The 22339-nt window shown below is 39.0% G+C and overlaps 1 protein-coding gene across 1 annotated transcript; it reads left to right on the plus strand.

Annotated features, from left to right (window-relative positions):
* The first annotated feature begins 4483 nt into the window (after nucleotides 1–4483).
* On the plus strand, nucleotides 4484–5779 carry LOC122079701 (NAC domain-containing protein 101-like). The gene is made up of 3 exons (XM_042646383.1): nucleotides 4484–4655; nucleotides 4996–5276; nucleotides 5408–5779. The coding sequence occupies exons 1-3, from the start codon at nucleotides 4484–4486 to the stop codon at nucleotides 5777–5779; spliced, it is 825 nt and encodes a 274-aa protein (XP_042502317.1).
* Nucleotides 5780–22339: the final 16560 nt, after the last annotated feature.

Genomic DNA, 22339 nt, shown 5'->3' on the forward strand with positions numbered 1-22339 from the left:
CAATGATGAAAAAAACAAGGGTAATTTACAGCGCCACCCCCTGGAGAATGCCAATATTATAGGAACACCCCCTCTCTTTCACCAAATTAGACTCAGACCCCCTACCGTCAGTCTCCGTTAAAGAATATATTTTATATGCTGATGTCAGCTACTGTTTTTTATGTTAAATACCAAAATGCCCTTACTAAATGTGAAGTACCTAAAATGCCCATCTAATAAGTCCTATCCTCAAATCGATGGTTACTGTACCTTTCTCCCAGATCGAGCACCGGCGGTGGCAGCTGCCGAGCTGTTTCGACCTTTTCGAGACCTGGCCGGAAAACTCAAAGCACGTCTACCGTAAAATTGAGATGATGATTCCTGCATTTGTAAATCTTGTTTACGAAGAGCGGTGGCAGCTCTAATGGCAAGAACACACAAATCGGTGAGGGAAGCAGGTATGTGTTGCTTTGTGACTGGTAATAGGAAATAAATTTGCCCAAATTGAAGCTCTTCATCATCTGGCAATGAAGGATTACAGGAATCGACGAAGATGGATTCGGCGTTGCAGAGGAAACAATTGGGATTTACTGTACCTTTCTCCCAGATCGAGCACCGGCGGTGGCAGCTGCATCAACGATCACGACGACGGCGGCGGCGGCAGGATCCCATGTTTACTGTACCTTTCTCCCAGATCGAGCACCGGCGGTGGCAGCTGCATCAACGATCACGGCGACGGTAATCTGATCTTGAAAGAAATCAGGCTGGATGCAGTGGTGGGCTTTAAATCTGATCACTCAAGAAAATGGATTTTTGGTTTCTCTCAAAGAGAACAATGGTTGAAACGGTTCGGTAGAGTTAGCAACTGACCCCCACTTGATTGCCTCGAGTGCGTGCTTGTACTCTCCCATTGCGGCGATCTGTTCGCCGTATTCGATGGCGCCCCATGAAAGCATTGTTACAGTGAAGGCCATTGGAAGCCCAAACTTGACATGGTCGCCGGCATCGTAGTATCCTCCGACCAAATCAACCTTTCAATGATAAGCCACAGTCTTCACTGTTCTGCAAATGTTCAAACAATGGGAATTCGAAGAGAAGTACACTTAAGAAACAGAGATGAAGAACTACAGACTCCTTGTTCTAAGCCGTCGGTGAGGCCAGAATGGTGTCGCCAGGTGACTCTTTGGTTGTACGGTAACCGTCCAGAGCGTTGAGATTCGAAGTAGAGTAGACTCTTTTTCAGAGCATCGCCATAATCGAAAGCTTGAACGGTTGAAGAGATCACCAAGAGCAGGATTAGAGGGTACCATTGGTGTACACGTCTTGAGATTCTCAGAATTACATTGATCAGTTGGACTTGGAATAGCTTTTCTCCTCCATTGATTAATCTCTTCCCTTCAAGAGCTTACCAAAAAGTTCAGAAGGGATAGGGAAATCTCTCTCTCTCTCTCTCTCTCTCTCTCTCTCTCTCTCTCTTACTTTCTCTGGTCCCTGTTTTGTAACGGAAGATTGTCTCTGGTTTATGTGCACACGGCGCGCTCTCTCTCTTACTTTCTCTGATCGCTCTCCCCCACCCTTGTCGTTGGTTTTGCTTCCTTCCCCATTTTCATTTTCAAGAGTTGACCTTAAAATCTGATCACTCAGAAGTTGAAATTGTGAAAACAATAATAAATCTAAGAGGAGAAGAAGAAACAGATCTGCTGCGGGATATTAGGGATGATCAACTCTGCTCAGAACTTGAAATTGTAACAGCATAAAAGCTTATCATTTTACTTACCGGAATCGTGTTTGCTTCCCAGATTTGCAATGCTTGTTAGTGGCGATGACATTAGCGGCGGTGATCACTCGATCCTTTTCCATTTCCGATCTAGAGGAATTTTTTTTCTGTAAGGATTGAAAATCCATGACTAAGCATTTGGGTTTTTTTATTTAGAGAACCCAAGTCAGCCGAGAGAGAGAGAGAGAGAGAGAGAGAAGCTGGAACCGCCAGTGACCGGAGAAGAAGCTGAACCGCCAGTGACCGGAGCTGCCTGTGACCGGAGAAGAAGCTGAACTGCCAGTGGTATCTACTGTTGCAGTGAGAGGTAAGGTAAAATATGATTGTTTATTTGTTTTAGTTAAAAGGGTAAAAATGTCATTTCAAATTCTTTCTTAACGGTGACTGACGGTAGGGGGTCTGAGTCTAATTTGGTGAAAGAGAGGGGGTGTTCCTATAATACTGGCATTCTCCAGGGGATGGCGCTGTAAATTACCCTTGCTTTATTCATTTGAACCATGCCATAACTATAGTGTATCTTCTTGAAGCAAATACATTTGAAATATGGCTAAGGAGAAAAGATTTTAAAAAAAATTTGTAACCACAGAATCCGTCAACCTCAAGGTTCTAAAAAAAGATATGATATTCAACACGAAAATATTTTACACAAACTTTATTTTGATAGCATACAATTATGAATCTATAACTTCACTTTACTGAATATTTTTTGCCTTTGTTTTTTGATCCGTTGCAACCATGATATGATGTCATTTGTGGTGAAAAGGTAAAAACTTGGTCGCTATAGTATTATGTATCAAACTGTCTATACCATTATGGATCAAAACTGTCAGGGTTGGACAATTAAGGTTTGCAGATGATATCCTAGCTACAAGCTTTCTGTCTAACAAGCAGAAGATAAAAAGAAAGGAAACTTCCCTTATTTTAATCAAAGGGTATAAGGGTCTATTCACAATCCTTAAGGGTACCAGCACTGGTATGTATCTTACGCTTCGTACATTATTCCAATAGTGGAGAGAGAGAGAGGATGCAAAGAAGAGGCACTTAGTAATCGACACTCAATTCTAACAAATAGGGCAGATGTGTTGCGTGTTCTTAGGAACCTAAAGTTGCTTAAAATTAAATGCATTTATGTTTATCCGAGATTCTCACCCAGATCTTTTTGGCTTCACCATTAATTTTGAAAAAAGCGGCATAGCATTCAGCTCAAACATGCTCCTACCAAAAAACATTTGTGTAATGTCATTGGGATCAAGAAAATGGATAATAACTCAATCTACCTGAGAATCAATATTTTCCATCAAAGGGCTAAAACCCTCTCTTTTTCTAAACTATTAGAAAGAGTTAAGGATAAGTTCAGTTTATGGAAATCAAATATGTTGTCCTTTACTGGAAGAGCTGTGTTGTTACAATCTACTCTGGCATCAATGCCATCATACATTATGAGTTGCTTTGCACCCCCCAAGACCATATGCAAAAAACTTGACTCTATTTATCTATATTTTTGAAATGAGGATCAAATAAAAAAGAATAAATGCCACCTCATTGGATGGAAATCCATCTGCCAACCCAAAGCTAAGAGAGGACTAAGAATGAGGTCTTGCTAACATTTGGATATACCCACAAATCGGAATCTGGGTCATAAAATTGTATTTAGGTTAGCTTCAGACCCACCCAATATAATATAACTTGATCAACTGGAGTGGAAAGTAAGATTTCCACCATCATGGGGCAGGGAAACCATTTTGTACCCATGTCTATGGCTAGGGTCGCATTATCTTTAGAGGGGTTTTTTTGGGTAAAGTAAACAATATTGTTTCTTAGTCCACTGGTTTGTTTGTTGTTTTGTATGATTCACATATCAGAGACTTAAAAAATTAAATCCAACAGTGTTAAATGGTTGGAGTCAAGTACAGAGTACGGACTACGAATCGTGCCCTGGTGTAACAACTAACCACCTACCTCAACTACAGCTGAGGTGTCAAAAAACCTGATCAACCAGAACCCACCCTAGCTCGTCTTGAGCCGAAACAGAACTTGGATTGTGATTTCAAACAATAGGGTGCGCTAGGGTTGACAATCCGGCTCAAGCCAAGTTAAGTTAGACCTGAATTAATGTCACGACAACTGACATGTGCGCTACCGCTACTAACCAATACTAGAAACTTAGAGATCACGAGATGACATGGACCCCCACACCCCACCCTTTGTGTCATTACTTCTCGAAACTTTTTTTCTCAACCGTCGGACCTGATATACGTTTGTCAGTTACAATCGGACGAACCGAGGAAAGTTCACGTACATTATCTATACTGTTCTAGTGTTCTCGTCATTGTCTCATATTTTCACATATTTTACAAAAATAAAAATTTTCAGAGTGACTTGAGTATATAACGTGGTTGTTCCCTGCTTCAGTTTAGTGCATTGGCAAGTTTGTTACTTCCTGCAATCTTGATTTCGATTTCTCTTCATTCAAGGACTGGTCTGGCTTCCACCACTGAGGATTCTCAGGTGAGTTTGATTGAGGTTTTAGTTTATGGATTCGCTTCTTTTAGCCTCATATCTTGGAGGAATTCTTGAGTGTTTTGAATAATTTTCTGTGGTATTTGGAATATATATATTGTTATCATCTTTTAAATCATTGTAATCTAATATACTGTTCTCGTCTTTCTCTCATATTTTCACATATTTTACAAAACAAAAAAATTTTCAGAGTCAAGAGCTTACGGTATGGGGAACAGCTTTGAAATGGAAATCGCTGTTGGATGGTTTTTTCGACCCAGTGATGAAGAATTAATTGTGGAGTATTTGAAGAGGAAGATTGCAACACCGGATTCATCCAGAGTTCCTTATATAAAAGATGTTGATCTTTATAGCTTCCATCCAAGACAACTTACTGCAGGTACGTACGTACCTACGTACGTAGGAACTCTCTTTTAATTTTTTTTTTTCTTGGTGATTTGATCTTTTTTTCATCTTTCTTTCTAATAATAATTTGGTGTTTCGATATTTTTTTATCATTCGTTCTGATAATTTGGTGTTTCGATCTTTCTTTTTTTTTCCCTTTCTTGATCTAGTCTAATAAGCTTGCTTGGTCATCGACTGTTGATGTTCTTTTTTTTTTTTTTTTTTTAATCTTTCTTCCAAGTCTAATTATATGTTTGCTTAATTAAAATTCATGATTATATATGATCGACTGTTGATGTTCATGTTGTAGTGGTGGTGGTGGTGGTGGTGTGTAGATCATGGCGGATATGATGCTGCTGATGAAAAGAATGAATATTACTTTTTCACGCAAAGGAAGAGGAAGAATGAAGCAGGAAAGTCTGATAGGGCAAGTCGAAGTGTAAAAAATGAATCAATGTGGAAGGCTACTAATGGAGAACAAGAAGTGATGGATTACATATCCAATGAAATTATTGGTCATAAGACGACTCTTGTTTATTTTGAGAACAAAACAAAAGAGTCTAAAACCAACTGGATAATGCACGAGTATCGTGCAACTACCCAAGAAACCAAGCAGGTATTTTATTTGTTTTCATTTTAGCATTCATCATCAACAACTAATTAATTACTTAATTAAATAATTGATTATGTTATTCTTAATTTCAGTCATATGAGTGGGTGATTTGTAGAATCTTTGAGAGGACTTAGGGGCCGAAGAAGAAGAAGAATAAAGTTGCTGCTAAAGACGATCAAGTTCTTACGATTGATCAACAAGATCAATATGGAATTTCATTGCAACAAGAGAAAAACGAGCTGATGATGTCAACTTTTAGTGATTGTGCTTATAATCAAGAAGAAGGTGATCATGGTGAAGATTCATGGTCACACTATGCCAACCTCTTGCCCTCCCATATTGAAGAAGATTTTTCTGAAGTAGTTAATCATTATGATTTCAGCACTACTTCTATGGAGGAAGAAGATCAAAATCATGGGAAAGAGACCCAAGGGATGATCCAAGACTTTAATCGGGCTTTTAGTGTTTATATGGATCGTGGCCTTGGTGGGTTCTTGGAACATTAATTTCTTAACTAGAAAAAAAAAATGGTATTTGGTTTCCTGCTGATGGCAATGCCGAAGGTGGGTTTTCAAATTTCTTTTATGTTAGGTTTTCTTTTGGTTGGAGGCATAACTAGGGAACTGTCCTAACCTCCACGTTGAGTCTTGTGGTGTCCTGTACTTTTTTTCTTCATAGTGAAACTAGGCTGAGCATCCACCCTGCTCCGGAGTTTTTCCCTACCTAGGGTTTTCTCCGTCATCAAAAGCTGTGTTTAAGTTTCCTCTTCTTCTTCTTCTTTTTTTTTGGAAGCTGTGTGTTTAAGTTTCAATGCCTTCTTATCCACTCTTATTCTTATTTCATATTGACAAGTATGCTCTATGATTGTCTATCAAAGGATCCATAATGCAATACAATCCAACTTGAATTTGCCACTTGGTGATCTTACAGCAATATCAACGGATACCACACATCAGGAAGGATAAGCAACACATACCTATGAAGGGGCTCGGCTCTAATATCAAGTATCTCTCTCTCTCTCTCTCTCTCTCTCTCTCTCTCTCTCTCTATATATATATATATATATATATATTAGTCCTTGAAGAAGGACTTGTGAAGCAAACCTTAGACTTCCTTGCAACTTTGGAGGGGAAAAGTTGGCTATTAAAGTCTTTTTTTTTTCCTTTAAATTTATCTATTTCTAAGCAAAAAAATTCATTTCCTTACATCGAGTTGTTTTTCTAACCTAATCCAATACCTTGATATGAAGGTAGTGAGAATGTGAGATAAGTTAACATTGAGTGTCAATTATAGGCATGTACCGGCATCCTGATAAAAAAAAACCCAGAAATGTCCCGGCCCAGCCCGCTTATCAAACGTGTTAGGCTCAAGCCTGCCATGATTAATCTTCGGCTGTTCTCAATGCAAGGGTGCTACTTAACGGGCACTTGATTGGCATCCACCAACTAATACTCTACTCAACTCTACATGTTTAAAACCCACTTAGAGCTCGTTAGATCCCATTTACTAATCCCAACATGTGTAATTTCCATTTCGAGATAAATGACTCATTAGCTAGTTTAAAATCCTTCTATGGTCGATTTAGTCTCATTATAAAATGGTACCTGATAAACCATTTATAAATAATACCATCCCTAGCAAATGAGGACGCACAGATTACTTAAACGAATCACTAACAGTGCAAGTTTCTAAAGTGAGGAAACCCGATTTGAAATAATAGGAGAGATGCACTTGACAGAGTTTTTTCTGTGAGAATTACAGAAAACACAAGACACATCAATATTTAATTATTTTTCAAGGAGTTTCGGTTTTCCTTTTTGTTATTACTTAATTTCCAATATATTATCGTCACCATTATTTTTTGCTTCTTCCTTATCTAATAAAATGATTCACCAATCCAAAAGAAAGGGAAAAAAATAATCTTCCCCAATATCTTACATATGAAAATCATACTTGTAGATACCGTGAAGAAAGACTCTCTAGAGAAGACACTAGCAGGACACTCATTCACTGGTTGAGATACGAAGCGTACCAACCAAAATGCATCACCCAACGTTATCAAAAGCCCCACGCGTCGCCGCTTAAATTTTAGGAAACGTTTTCATCCATGGATTGGTGATGGGTCTTGGCCGATAGAGATTCGGATCGGCCCGCATTGGTTCAGATTGGACGAATCTACCCTTGGTTTTGTGTTACTTATTTACCGTTAGACCGTATATCGATTCGCCAAGGGTCAGGCAACAATCGGTATCGGCCTCTACCAATATCGAACTGTTCAATTCAGTTAAACTGATATCAATTCCTTAATCCATGGATCAATAATCTTCGGAGGCTGTTAATCTTTTCGCCACTTCTTAAGTCCATTGATCAGTATTGGCGTGTAACTGCGTCGAGTTACAACGAGCAAAAAAAGACAATGTTGCCCCACATTGAAGATGCTCGCATGCACATTTCCATTAATCGCTTCCACTTACATGTACCTAAACCAGGAGGTAGCGTTCTCTTACCCTAAGATATTTTATCTAGAACTGAAAAAATATCAAAAAAATCAATCAAGTCCTAGCCCACCCTATGCCCACTTCACTTGGGATTCCTTGATTTGGTTAATAAAATTTCCTTGAGCCGTTATCTGATCCTGCAAGTATTCGGATGCCAAATTCATGAAACCACCTTTTCTCTGCTCACTGGGGTTTCAGAATCAATTATGATGACTTGACGATTTGGATTGAAGGTGGAAAGGGTCGGTGTTGAGTTGGTGATTGGATGGATACTATGGAAGAAGACAGAAGGAAATCTATTGATTCGGGTGATGACAGGTTTCTGGATCCCATCGGAAGTCATGAGAATGGGAATCAAAAGGCGATAGAGGACGAAGGGAATGGTTCAAGGGGAGTTGGGTTGCAGCAGACCAAGAAATCTTATGCTAATGTTGTGGGAAGCCCCTTGTCTGCGGTTGAGGACCTTCCAGAGCCTATCCATTCAGGATCCCTAACAAGGATCATCATCCCCCAAGATGCTTACGAAGAAAAACTATCCTCTTTTCGTTTTGCTCTGATCAGGCGTACAAACTTCCGATTCATCACAATGGATGAAATAAGAAAGGAGGCGGCTGATGCCTGGAACCTCAAAGGAAGAGTTATGCTTGCTCCGATGGCAAGGGTATATACTATTTAAGTTTTAACACGAGTTTGACATGGCATCAATGTGGCGGAGGAACTATGTTAAAGTTGGTGGTCAGTTTGTTCGTTTTCAGAGATGGACGGCTGACTTCAACATTCACAAGAAGAAAACAAGTACTAAGCTGGTATGGATTCGCTTCCCTGAACTCCCTTTAGAGTATTGGCACGAGAGTTCTCTCAATGGCGAAGGCGGCGGGTTGCCCTATAGCGCTGGATCGGCGAATGGCATCTACATCCATGGGCAACTATGCTCGAGTACTAGTGGAAGTGGAGATGAACAGTAAGAGGATGGAAGATATTCTGTTAGATCAGACACCAAGAAACACGAATAAAGGGAGACAATAGATCCGTACGACACAGAGATTTAACAAGGCTCACACACCAGGGTGGTGTGCTACGTCCTCGGGCGAAGAAGAAGATGATTCACTATGCAGAAGAGAGATTACACCCTAGCAGCAGCGAGGAAGAACTCGCCCTGAAACCTTAGCTTCGTGAAAACCCTAGAATACAATGACTTTCTCAACAAGCAACAGTACATTATATATACTCCAAAAACGTGGGTCGACCCATCGGGTCGTGGTCGATCCGGTCGAACCATATGCCCCCGCACCCCATACGAGATCAATGATGGGCTCCGGGCTTGGGCCTATCGGCCCAACCCCTCTGCTTCCATCACAGATCTCAGAAAAATTATCATTCGGGTCGCCACCAAAATATGTCGGATCGGGTCAATTTTCAAAACGGGTCAAGAATTCGAGACAGACTTAACATATTCAAGTGGAGCGCAAACAACCGGGCTCGAGGGAGACCTTCTGGTTCAAACAATCCATCGTTTATGAAGACAGCCTTGGTAAATGCAGTTTTTGCAAGAAGATAGGCCATTCTCTGTATCAATGCAGTGAGAAAAAAGGGCAGATGCAAAAGAGGCTGAACGAAAACAAGAACTGATTCCTGGCGCAGTGTGTAGATGAAGATGGTACACTGGTGAAGGAATTCTTCGGCGACCATGGAGGAAAGAGTCCCATGTTGGAAAGAAATATTTTCAACAGTGGATCGAGCTCTCATTCCTTGTTGGGACACCATAAGGATTGCGCAAATCAAGTTGATGAGGTGGTCTCACACGATCAGGACTCCTTAAGTGGGCAATTGGAGATTATCCTTCCTATTGTGGATAATCTAATTGAGGAACGGAATATTCCTATCAAGGAAACAATGGACTCTCAATATACCCATGGATTGGTGGATAGTTCATGATCCGATACCGAATCCAGTGAACATGTGACGTCTAGAGAAGTTTGGGAGGAGATTGAAGAGGAGGAAACATCCTTTTTCTTTGTGTTTAGTCCAATAAAATATATTGTTTATCATTATATTTTATTAAGTGAGATATTGGAGTAAACTAATGAAATTATAATTTAAATAAAGGTCCTCACTAGCAAAACTTAAGTGGGATGATTTAGTAATGAATCAAGATCTGTTTGAATTTCGCAGAGGAAATGGGAGTTATTTTGGCAAGAAGAGAGAGAATGAAAATCACCAGAAATGATCATGACTTCCAGGGGTACTTTTGGGAAAGATTGGTTTTCATATTTCTCTGTTTCACTCTCACTTCAAACTTTCCAGCATTAAGTTTGATGCATATTTAATGCAAGTTTTGGTAACCTGACCCTTTTACCACAAGGTATTTTGATCTTTTTGCCCATAGTTTTTATACAATACAAGGTTTAAATTCAGATCAAACCAGTCCGGTTTTGATTCTATGAGAAATCTTCGCTTGGGATAATGTTCCAATACAGAGCATCGTGACACACCTAGTGAATTATCTATTAGGCCCATGACGGGCATGTGTTTAGTGATCTGTAATGGCTCGGATGCTGTTGTCATGACTGGTACTGAGTAACTACATTTTTAGGCACCCTTCTATGGCTTTCTTCTTGATACTGCTACATTTTCCTCCCCTCTGCCCTCTCTTTCCTTTACTGCTTATGCTTCCCACTCCCTTTGAGAGTTTGGAGTAAGTTCAAAAGGGAGAGTAGACAGAACACACAAAACCACAATCTATGGATCAATGTTTACAGTTATAAGATTTGATGTAATTAAGAGTCTTCATACTTCTATTTTTACATATTGTTCTTACTTTTTCATTATAAGGTATGTTGCGACTTGGTGGTCAAGCAGTCGAAAGTCGAAACAGCCTCTCGATATTCTTGGGTAAGGCTATGTATTTTTTACTTCCCACCCTCGAGCATAGGGTACGCCCTTTTTTTTTTTTTTTTCATCCCAAAAAATCATTAAGCTACTGGATGGATAATGTCAAAGTGTTTCAATTCACAATTAGGACACTTTTTTTTTTCTTTGAAACTCAATTACAACACTTCATGCAATTATTATATTTCCAATCATATTTATACTTATGTTCTTCTCCTCGCTTTTGTATTTCCTATAAGAATATCACGAGTAATTAGATGATGCCATTATGCCTTGATCGATCAACATTTGTAATTACCATATTTCATACAATTGTAGACTTCATGTTTTGATTCTATTCAAAATAATCTAATGGAACCTTATATACACCATAATACTTGATTTCAAAACTAGGGGTAAAATACTTTGCGTTAGAGACGTGATTTCAGGTTCCGGTATCGCATCGTTCATATCGATTGCTAGTTGATCTAGGAGCAAGGAATGATATCGGCTCTTAGATCGGTTACAGATCCTTATTTAATGGTGTAGATACCAAATTTTCCCCCCCTCGGCAATGATGAATTACGGGTAATGACGAGACATATATTTTCTCTTTCGGAAAGAAGTTGAATTTTCAGCAAAAGTCCAGATTATCCCAGAACTTGTGATTGGTCAAACCCGATATTTGTAATGATTCCAAGAGGGTGATCTAAAGTGCTCATTAATACCTTTTGCTAGAAGACGACAATCGAGCCTAGTAGGTGCTCGATTCCCATATCGTTGGAAAGTACTCGAAAATACGGCCTCATTGATATCTTGTATGAAAAAAACGGATACCCAGGTGTGCCGTAAGGCTTATTTGAACTTTGAACCAGTTAAACCAGAATAAACCAAACCCTGAACAAGACCAGACCAAACCCTGAATCAGACCAAACCCTGAACCAGACCAAACCCTAAACCAAACCAAACCCTAAACCAGACCAAACACTAAGCTAGACCAAACCCTAAGCCAAACCAAAAACCAGGCCAAACCCTAAGCCTAACCAAAACCCCTAACCTAAATTAAACCCTAAACCAAACCCTAAAGCCTAACCAAAACCCCTAACCTAAATTAAACCCTAAACTAAACCCTAAACCCTAACCTAAACCAAACCCTAAACCCTAACTTAAACCATACTCTAAACCCGAACCAGAACCCTAACCTAACCCTAAACCCTAACCTAAACCCGAACCCAAACCCGAACCCAAAACTAAATCAAACCTTAAACTTAAACCAAACCTTAAACTTAAACCAAACACTAAACTTAGACCAAACCTTAAAATTAAACCAAACCTTAAACTTAAACCAAACCCTAAACCCGAACCAAAACCCTAACCTAACCCTCAACCCAAACCTAAACCCGAACCCAAAACAAAATCAAACCTTAAAATTAAACCAAACCCCAAACTTAAACCGGACCAGACCAATCCCTATCCAAAACTTACCGACCTACCCACGGCTATTTATGTGATAAGATCTCCACCAAAATCTACTGCCGCCCAGGCTAGGAGTAGCCGCCCAGTCAATGGGAGTGTCTGGAGGAGTAAACGGGGTGCCACGGGACTTTCAGAGTATAACAGGTTGACACATGTCCTTTTATCTACACAAACGGGGTGACACAAGGGGGGTCTGTGTAAGGACTCACACGGATTTGTGGGGGGCTTACACTGATTGTGTAAGGGTTTACAAATCCGTGTAAGCCCTTACACAGATTTGTGGGGGCTTACATAGATTTGGCCCCCCTTACTTGGCCGGGCTTACATGGATTTGGCCCCCCTTACACAACCTTAGCCACTTTTACACCCTTACCCCTCCTCTCCTATAAATAGTGACCCCTGGGTCACTATAAAAGCCCGGTAGAAGAAAAGAGAAGAATCCCTGAAGAAAGATTGTCCCAGAGGTCTAAAAGAGAGAGAGAGAGAGAGAGAGAGAGAGAGAGAGAAGAAAAGAGTCTATAAGAACCCTGAGCCTAGCTTACTAAGTTGACTGAAGTTGATGGAGTCCTGCCTCATTTTTGGAAGCCCAGGTCGTCCATATCAGGTTAGTACTGAACCTCTGTTCGAGTTCTTTTTATTTAAATTCCACACTTTTATTACGGCGCAGAAGATCTACCCAAATTTTTGGAGTTGATTCCAACCTTAGAAATATGGCGCATAAGCTCTGCCCAAATTTCCAAAGCTGATTCCGACCCTAGGAATACGATGCAGAAGCCCTGCCCAAATTTCAAGGGTTGATTCCGACCCTAGAAATACGACACGGAAGCTTTGCCCAAATTTCCAAAGCTGATTCTGACCCTAGGAATACGGGGCGGAAGCCCTGTCTAAATTTTCAGAGCTAATTCCGACCCTAGAAATATGGCGTGGAAGCCCTGCCTAAATTTTCAGAGCTGATTCCAATTCTAGAAATATAGTACGGAAGCCCTATTCAGATTCCCGAAAACTAGAATTCATAGTCACACCCTAGTAAAGAAGCCCTGTCAACTTTCTCATCCAGGTGCCGAAATTTTTTTAATTTCTCCAAGAAAGAAGAAAATTAAATCATTACCCCTGAGTCGAGGAAAGTTATCAAAAAAATTTACTGTTTTCATCGGTTATTATCATGTAGATATTATATTGTGATTTCATTTGCCTCATTTCTGTATATATTGTTTTATGAGTTTATTACACATAAAATAATGATTTACTATTGTAGTTTCATGTATTAATTTTAGCATCTGTCCATGAAATGTAATTTGTTTCATCATTTCATGTTTTACCGCATGTGTTCCTCACATGAAATAACGATCATGATTTTCCTGTTATAGAGCATTGCACGTGTATGTAGATAGGATAATTGTAATTTCTATTATTTTATGTAGATTTTTATTATTTCATGTGGTTTTAATATAGATTATATTTCATGTGATATTTCAATAATTTCTTATAATTCTTTCATGTAAGTTTATGTATATGTGTTACTGTTATTTCATATAATAAGACTTTCATGCTAGCTTAGGCTGTTAGAATTCTCAGGGGAGAATATTAGAAATCCAAGCTTCTAGTAGAAAGACCGAAAATTTCGGCCGAGGTGGGTGCCTAACACCTTCCCACACTCGTAACCTGACACGAACCCCTATCTCTGGAACAGACCAAAATATGAAGTCAAATTTGGGGATTCCTTCATTTCATTAGAATCCAACCCCCTATTCGAGATCAATCCCTCGATCGAAATTGGGCTCCACCATAGGGTTCTAGGTCCTGAATCTTAGATGGCGACTCCAAAAATCATGCTTTCCCTATCCCCCCAATAGTCGTCAGACCATGTTTTGGAGACCATTCAATTTATTCACCCCCTGCAAGGCAGACCAAAGGTGAGAAGGAGGACTAGAGCCGAAAAAGGTATTTTCCCTTGCAAATGGATCATTTTTTTTTTTGGGGGGGGGGGGGGGGGTTTGAAGGCTGGATTTGCATATCAAAAGCTGCCCTAATCTACCCAATTCCCCTACATCTAAATTTCAGATTTTTTCTTTTTGAAATGTAGGATTTTTCATTTTTTTTTTTATATTCAGTTAATAATAATAATAATAATAATAATAATAATAATAATAATAATAATAATAATAATAATAATAATAATAATAATAATAATAATAATAATAATAATAATAATAATAATAATAATAATAATAATAATAATAATAATAATAATAAAATGATATATATGTTGCTGAGATTCTAAGTATGTTGTATATCAGACTTGAACATACAACATTAATTTTATCATATTTGGGTTATGGTGGATTTTTCCACAAAAATTCGTTAAAATATCCATTCAAATGCATTTTTGTTTCAATTTTTATTAAAAAAAATAATAAAAAAAAATAAAATGAAGTTGAGATTCAATTATGTGGTATTGAGATCTACTAATTTTTTTCCCTGTTTTATTTTTTTCCAAAAATATTATAAAACTCTTGATGTGTCATAAAAAAAAAAAATCAATTTGTGAAATTAAAAAAGATTAAAAATGAAAAATTCAGAAATATATGGAAATGAACAAATTATTGTTCGAAAATAGAAATTTTCCTATTTTCCATTAAATACGCATCTTAACTTTCTATGTAAATTGCCATTTTGTAAAAAAAAAATAATTGATTTAATGGAAAATAAGGTTTAATAATTATTAAGCAGAAAAAATTAGAGAAATTTACATGGACACCCCTGTACTATGGCCCGAATGCTTGACATCCTTAAAGTTTCAAATCATTACTCGAGGCCCCATGAAACCTAATAGTGTTAGTTGTTAGTGGTTGAATGAAAAATACCACTTTACCCTTATGAATTATTGAACTAAAACTTGTGACCCAGCCATTCATCATTAAAAAATTTAAGTCCATTCACATTTAGGCTGTGTTTGGTCTCCAAGAGAAGAGAAGAAAAGAAATGAAATGAAGGAAAAAATAATTTAGAAAAAAAAAAATGAAATGCTAAGAAAAAAAAAATGTATGTTTGGCTACCATTAGAAGAAAAGATTTTTTTTTTGTTGCAGCAAAAGGAAACTTTACTATTCGTAAGGTGAATTTTGAAATTCAAAAAAGAATCTTCTCTTGGTTCATGACATGCCAAGCACAAAGATAATTTCTTAAACTAAGAAAAAGTATAATTATTTTTTTTTTTTACTTTTTTCTTTTCTTTTCTTCTTTTGGCTACCAAACACAGTTTTTATTAGGGGTGAAGATTTGGCCTTGACAACCCAAACAAGGCTTGAGCCAAATTTTTTGACCCTGAGGGCGGGGTAGGGTTGAAAAACCCCAATCCTAGGTCAAGATCGGGTCGAGCCGGGTTGAGTTCCCAACCCAACCCTGACTTTTAACCCTGAGTCCCTGATTATATATATACACTCCTTTTACATCATTAGTTGTACATATTATTATAATATATACACATTGTAGGTCATAATATAATATATTATAATGTTCCATGCACACTCCGCTCACATTTTTACTTTAAAAAGCCCAATACATAACAGATTATAAAGTATAAACTCATCACCCACTTTTGATTTTAAAAAATCTGTTGGAATGATGTCTTGGGCCAAGACTCTTGGCATTAGATGTATTTAAAAAAAGAAAAAGAAAAAAAAAAGGGGCGGATAGATGTAAGAACCAGACCCAACCCAGCCCGCCCTGAGGGCGATTTAGGGTTGAATTTTTCCAGGCCTTAGCAAGGTTGGGCCAGGCTCGGGCCCAAATAAAGGGATGTAGGGTTGGGCTTGGGCTTTAAGAAACCTGACTCTGTTTCACCCCTAGCCTTAATTATAAGACATGCTCAAAGTTCATATCATTAAAGGACCTAAAAAGTCCAAAAGAATATCAATAATGACCAACATGCCCATATCTTTGACCTTGAGATAACACGAAACAGAACAAACAAAATTAGGATTTTGTCTGATTTCAGTTTCATATGGCAGTCACATCAAGTGGTGGCCAGCTATGAAACTTTCGGCGAAAACCTTTTATGATCCGGCAAAGATAACAATTCTCCTACTTGTTGCCATTGGTTGCACCATTTTTTAGCAGGCTTCCGAACTTCTTAAGCAATGGTTTCTTCATTTTTATCTTTTGCTTGTTAGACAGAAAGCTTGTAGGATATGATCTGCAGGTTAGGATTTCTGTCAGTGGTGCACAGATGCAAGTAGAGCTTGTGGTGAAGGGTCATAGGTTAGGGTTTTGGAGAAGAGGGAGGGGCTTTGTTCTTCTTGCGGTAGATCACAACCTAGGTTGGGGCTTCGTTCTTCTCTGATGCCTACAAATCACCATAGAACAAAGAGAGGTTTTACAGTGGAGAGTTGTTCTTTTTTTTTTTTTTTTTTTTTTGTAGAAACAGTGGAGAGTTGTTCAACAATGAAAAAGAAGGAAACTTCCCTTGTTTTGATTAAACGGTATAAGGGTCTATTCACAACCCTTAAGGGGTTCCGCTAGTATATATATCTTACACTTCATATATTATTCCAATAATGGAGAGAGAGAGGATGCAAAGAAGAGGCAGTTAGTAATGGACACTTAATTCTAACAAATAGGGCAGACGTGTTGCTTTTTTTTGGTAAATAGAACTTCATTCATCTTATGTTAAACTCATGGGGTTGGGGATATTACAAATCTCCAAAAGCCATGGAGAGGAATTTGGCCATACCATTGTACATGAGCTAGACACGGCCTTTCTGGCTAAGGTAACTGCCACATGGTTGGATTCCCGAGGAATATGAGTGAACCGACACTCATGGAAGTAGGACGAGATATGCAATATATTTGTAACTAGCGGCTGGATCGGGATTGGAGTGGCAGAATTGGTATCGAGAATGTAGTCGATGGCTTCTTTGCAGTCTGATTCAACGATGACATCCTCAAGGGCAAAGGAAAGCACTTCAAGTAAACCCCTTCTAATGGCTAGAACTTCTCCCTCTAAGATGGAGCTAAAAGAGAGAGGCTCTGACACTGCAACGATGACCTTGCCGTTGTGGTCACGAAACATAAATCCGACCCCACTCTTTAACTTAGCCGGGATCCAGGAGGCATCACAATTGAGCTTAACAAAGGGAGGAGCAGGGGTCGTCCAGTTGCACTTCTTGGTATCTTGATCCTTATCAATTTTCAAGGAAGGCAGAGAACCTAGTTGAGCTGAACAGAATTCATGGCAAAGCTTACTTACAGTTTCAATGACCTCCCCCGGCTGCCACTTTTTCCTCCCAAACATTGCGTCATTCCAAGCGCCAAAACATCCAGGCAATGAATGTACAGAGGCTTACCTGCTCCTGCCCAGCCTTCTTACCCGACTGATGAAACTTCCCCCACCCTTCAACCCAATCAATAACAGTGACATCCGAACCCACTACAAATTTTAAAGATAGTGGAGACCCAAACCATACCACCTTCGCAAACGGGCAATGGAATAGGACATGGTTTATAGATTCTGCATTGGAACCACAATGGGGGCAAGGGGCATGAATCGGTAGCATCCTCTTCCTCAAACCTTCTTTAGTTGCTAAAGCCTTCGCGCACGCCCTCCACAAAAAAGACATGACTTTGGGCAAGGACTTACATCTCCAGTTGGCCTTCCAGGTTGCAGTGGGAATCGATTCCCAATTGCTTCTATGAGATGTTGATGGTTTTGCCAAGGCCTTTCTCTGTTTGATATCACATAGTAGATGATATAAAGATTTAACCAAGAACTTCCCATCTTTAGATGCACTCCAAATCAGTTGATCAGGACCTGGGAAGAGAGGGATATTAATTTTGAGAATCGCTTCACTATCCTGTTTGCTGCACCACCTGTGGATTAAGGGCTTATTCCATGACCAATTATCTTAGTTTATAAGCTCAGATACATACACTAGGCTGCAGTTCGGATCAGGAGGGTCATGTAATGAAAATCCTGGGAGAGAGGGGACCCTTTTGTCACCCCAAATCCTTACTTGATCACCAATCCCTATTTTCCATAGAAGGCCTTCTTTCAAAACATCCCCTGCCTTCAAGGATGCTGCTCCATGCCCATGAAGGTGAGCTCCCAGATCTAGCCACCATAAAACTTGAGCGGGGAAAATATAGCTCCTTCATAAAACGAGCCCACAGATAATCAAATTCCTTCAAAAGCTGCCATGCCACCTTGGAAAGAAGCACCTTGTTATGTAGAGCAGGGTCTCTCAACCCAATACCCCCATGATCCTTGGATTGATAGAGTCTTTCCCATGAAAACCAATGTATCTTCCTCTCCCCTTCTTTCCCTCCCCAGAAGAAGCACGCAGCCTCCTTTCGGACTCTGTCGTGAATCGATGATGGAATTTTGAAATGAGAAGCTGTGAAGTTAGAAAGCGGAAGAAAAACTGATTTCAATAACACTTCTCTCCCTGAAAAAATTAGATGACTCTGGGACCACCCATGAACACGCTTGGCCGCCTTATCACCTATGGAATGAAAGAGCTCTATTTTGGAAACACCAAAATCAGTTGGTAGACCCAAATATTTTGAAGGGACCCTCTCTGTAAGCAATCTTGAAAATTCTGGAAAACCATCACTTCAGCTTTGGGGCTATATTGGGATGAAGCATAAAGATGATTTCTTTAAATTTATAGCTTGCCCACTAGCTCGACAGAAAATATCCATACATTCCCTCAGATTATGAACCTCCTGTAATTTAACCTCTGTGAACAAGATGCATTCGTCAGAGAATAAAAGTTGGGTTAGAGGTTGTGATCGGTTTTGGAATTTGAGACCATGAAGCTACCCATTCTCTTCAGTCCCTTGCAACAAACAGCTAAGACCTTTGCCACACAAGATAAACAGAACAAGTGAGAGCAGATCCCCTTGCCAGATCCCTTGAGTAGGGTGAATTGCACATCTCTCTTCGCCGTTGACGAGGACTAAATAAGTGACCGAAGTGACACAGGCCATCACCATACCGACAAAGAAACCAGCAAAACCCAACTGAGAAAGAATGAAGGAGAGATAGGTCCATTCGATTCAGTCATATGCCCGTTTCATGTCTAATTTCAAAGCCAGGAGCTTCTTCTTCCCCTTCTTTTTTCTCTTGATGTATTGAAACGCTTCATGCGCTGTGAATACATTATTAGAAATGAGTCTACCCGGTGTGAAGGCCGATTGGGCATTTGAGATGATCTGAGGCAGAATTGACTGGAGCCGAACAGCTAATATCTTAGAAATGACCTTAACTACAACTCCGCATAGGATGATGGGTCTGTAATCCTTCACTGATTCAGGGCTTTGCTTCTTAGAAATTAAGCATATAAGCGTATCATTGTGGGATGGGAGGGACCCTATTTTGAAAAAATCCACCATAAAAGCAAAGAGGTCTGTAGAAGTAATATCCCAAAAATGTTGGAAAAAGAAAGGGGGGTACCCGTCAACACCTGGACCGTTTAATGGCTTCATACAAAGAGAGCTCTTTTGACTTCCTCCATAGAAGGGACAGAACAAAGGAGCTGATTATCAGCAACTGAAACCCCTGGTTGCAAATGTTGTAGAATCAAATCGAGCACCTCGTCATCAATGCCTTCGGACCTAAATATGTCCCGGTAAAATCGATGAACTTCCACATAGACATCCTGCTCCGAGCTGGTCCATTCTCCCGAGGGAACCTTCAATTTCAACATGCGATTCTATTGTCTCCGTTGGATGGTGCAAGCATGAAAAAATGTCGAGTTTCAATCACCACTCTTTAGCCAATCCACCCGAGACTTGTGCTACCAAAGAATTTCCTCACATGCTAAGGCCTCCTCCAACTCCTTACTAACATCATTTTCTTTGCTTTAAGAGGCCGCCATAATAGGCGAGGACTGAAGATTAGAGAGCTCAGCCTTAAGACATTTGATTTTATCCTGAATTTGTCTGAAACAACTCCTATTCCAATCTTTGAGAACCCCTTGACAATGATTCAATTTGTTGTGAAGAATGGTAGCCGTGCGAGCTTGTTGAGTCTTAGCCCAAGCTTGAGATACTTCCCTTTTGCAGTCCAGTTGACGTGCCCACATTGCCTCAAATCTAAAAGGGCGAGGCCCTGTACTGACTTGACCATTTGTGTCAATTAAATAGGGGCATGATCCGAACCGATTGCTGATTTAACAAACACAACAGCCTCTGCAAATTCCGTGAGCCAATCGACATTAGCTGGAGCTCGGTCCAGCCGAATTCTAATGTTTGCAAACCCATTACGCTTATTGCTCCAAGTGTATATGTAGGTATCATGGACCTCCGTCCCCGGGATCGCGATATGGGTCATAGCGCATGTGCACACGTTAGGGTTCGACCCTAATGAGATGAGATAGTATCCCCTGGTCATCAAATGCCAAGGGGAGATATACGTTATGTGTAAAAGGGAGTCGCCACCTAGAAATGGTCTATGACCCATAAATGTCTCCCCCAATCAAGGGAGAGAGACTAATGACTCTGATGGATAAGGCCGGTTTGCACTAAGATTCTGGACAAGTGTCAAGTGACAGACTGGGAAGGTGTTAGGCACCCAGTCTGCCCGACCCTAAGGCCGGTCTCTTTTTATTTGACCAAAGTTTGTTTGTACCCTACTAACTAGTCCTAAATCTAGGTCACTGAAAACCCTAAACTAGGTATCTAAGCATGACATATGAAAACCCTAAACCAAGTGTCTAAATTATGCTAGCTAGGTTATGATGCAAATAGTGAAATGATTACACTAATTAAAATTAAAAAAACCTAAATGATTTAATTGATGTATTATGAGTCTTAGATTAAGCTAATGAAATAAGCCTAAACCTAGGATTAGTTTAGCAACTTATAAAACTCTAAATTAAACTAATTCGATTAATTGAGCCTGACCTAGATGGATAATTAATGAATTTATGAAATCCTAAATTGAATTAATTAAAATGATTAATTCTAATCCCTAATAATTTGTGAAATAAATTATTGCAATCCTACTTAATCTAATTGGTAAAAAGATTTATAAATTAAATGGGGCCTAATTAAATTAGAAAAGTTAAATGGGCTAATTACATTAAATGGAAGCATTTTACTAGTCTACCTAATCTAGTTTAAGAAGATCAAACTGAACCTATGATTTAATTAAATAAATTATGAAACCTAATTGTCCTAATTATGTTTATCTTGAGCTAATCCTAAAATAAATTAAGTTTTTTAACATCGAATCATCAAGTATAAAAAAAGACATGTTAATAAACACGAAGCATGGCAAACATGATATTGACTAACCTATCTAAATCTAATGATTATCAATATGGCAAGATATCCGAATCTAAATTAAATACACAATTAATTCTAAAAGGCCACACTATTTGAGATGAAAAGAAATGGAGCGAAACGGGTTCATTTTTATCAACCCGATAACCCAAGTAATGCATCTAATGCTACGAGCCGGTTTGAGGGGGGCCAGCCACGCCCATACTACCCTACGTCCTAGACTACGTCCCACGTATGTTATGAAGAGGAAAAAAGAAAAAGAAAATCATTTGAATTTTGAATCAAGGAAAAGTAAGTTGAACTAGACTACTTCGAATGGATGAGATTTGATGATCTAAGTAATCTATCTATTTTACTTGATTAAACCTAAATCTAGGTTCAAATACATTATTATATGTAATTAGATGAATTGAAAATATTTTAAGCTAATCCTAAAAGGTGAGATGAACATATCATAAGGCCCCAAAAGGAGGTGAGATGAACATATCATAAGGCCCCAAAAGGACTAATGAGATAAACATTATGCTAATTAGACTAAATCATTTTACTAACTACATTTACACAAAGCAAATTAATAAAATAAGCTATAATAAAATGGGAGTTTGATTAAACTAATAGAACAACTAAATCAAACTACATTGCAAAACAAAAGAAAGAAAAAAAAATGTGAAAAATCAAACTTTACAAGACTTAAACACATTGGCAATTTACAAAACTGATTTCAGAGATTCCAGTAAGGATTATAGCAACAACAGTGTCTTTACTCATGGTTTCTTGACATGATCAGATGCCTTCGTAACCCAAAGTGTCAACCACATGTGGTGCCATAGAGCTTGGTTAGAAACAGTAGAAGAACACATACAAGGCCCTAGGCAAGGTTGGATCGATTCCATGGAGAAGGGAGGTTGAATATGATGGTGATATGGTTCAGATGTCGATA

The sequence above is a fragment of the Macadamia integrifolia genome, chromosome 1 (assembly GCF_013358625.1).
Source record: "Macadamia integrifolia cultivar HAES 741 chromosome 1, SCU_Mint_v3, whole genome shotgun sequence".
NCBI lineage: Eukaryota > Viridiplantae > Streptophyta > Magnoliopsida > Proteales > Proteaceae > Macadamia > Macadamia integrifolia.

Bases quoted from the DNA above. Each gene is read 5' to 3' on its own strand.
- LOC122079701 (XM_042646383.1), top strand. From the start codon at position 4,484: ATGGGGAACAGCTTTGAAATGGAAATCGCTGTTGGATGGTTTTTTCGA. The intron at 4,656-4,995 runs GTACGTACGTAC...GGTGGTGTGTAG, and splicing joins TCCAAGACAACTTACTGCAG to ATCATGGCGGATATGATGCT. The intron at 5,277-5,407 runs GTATTTTATTTG...GAGAGGACTTAG, and splicing joins CTACCCAAGAAACCAAGCAG to GGGCCGAAGAAGAAGAAGAA.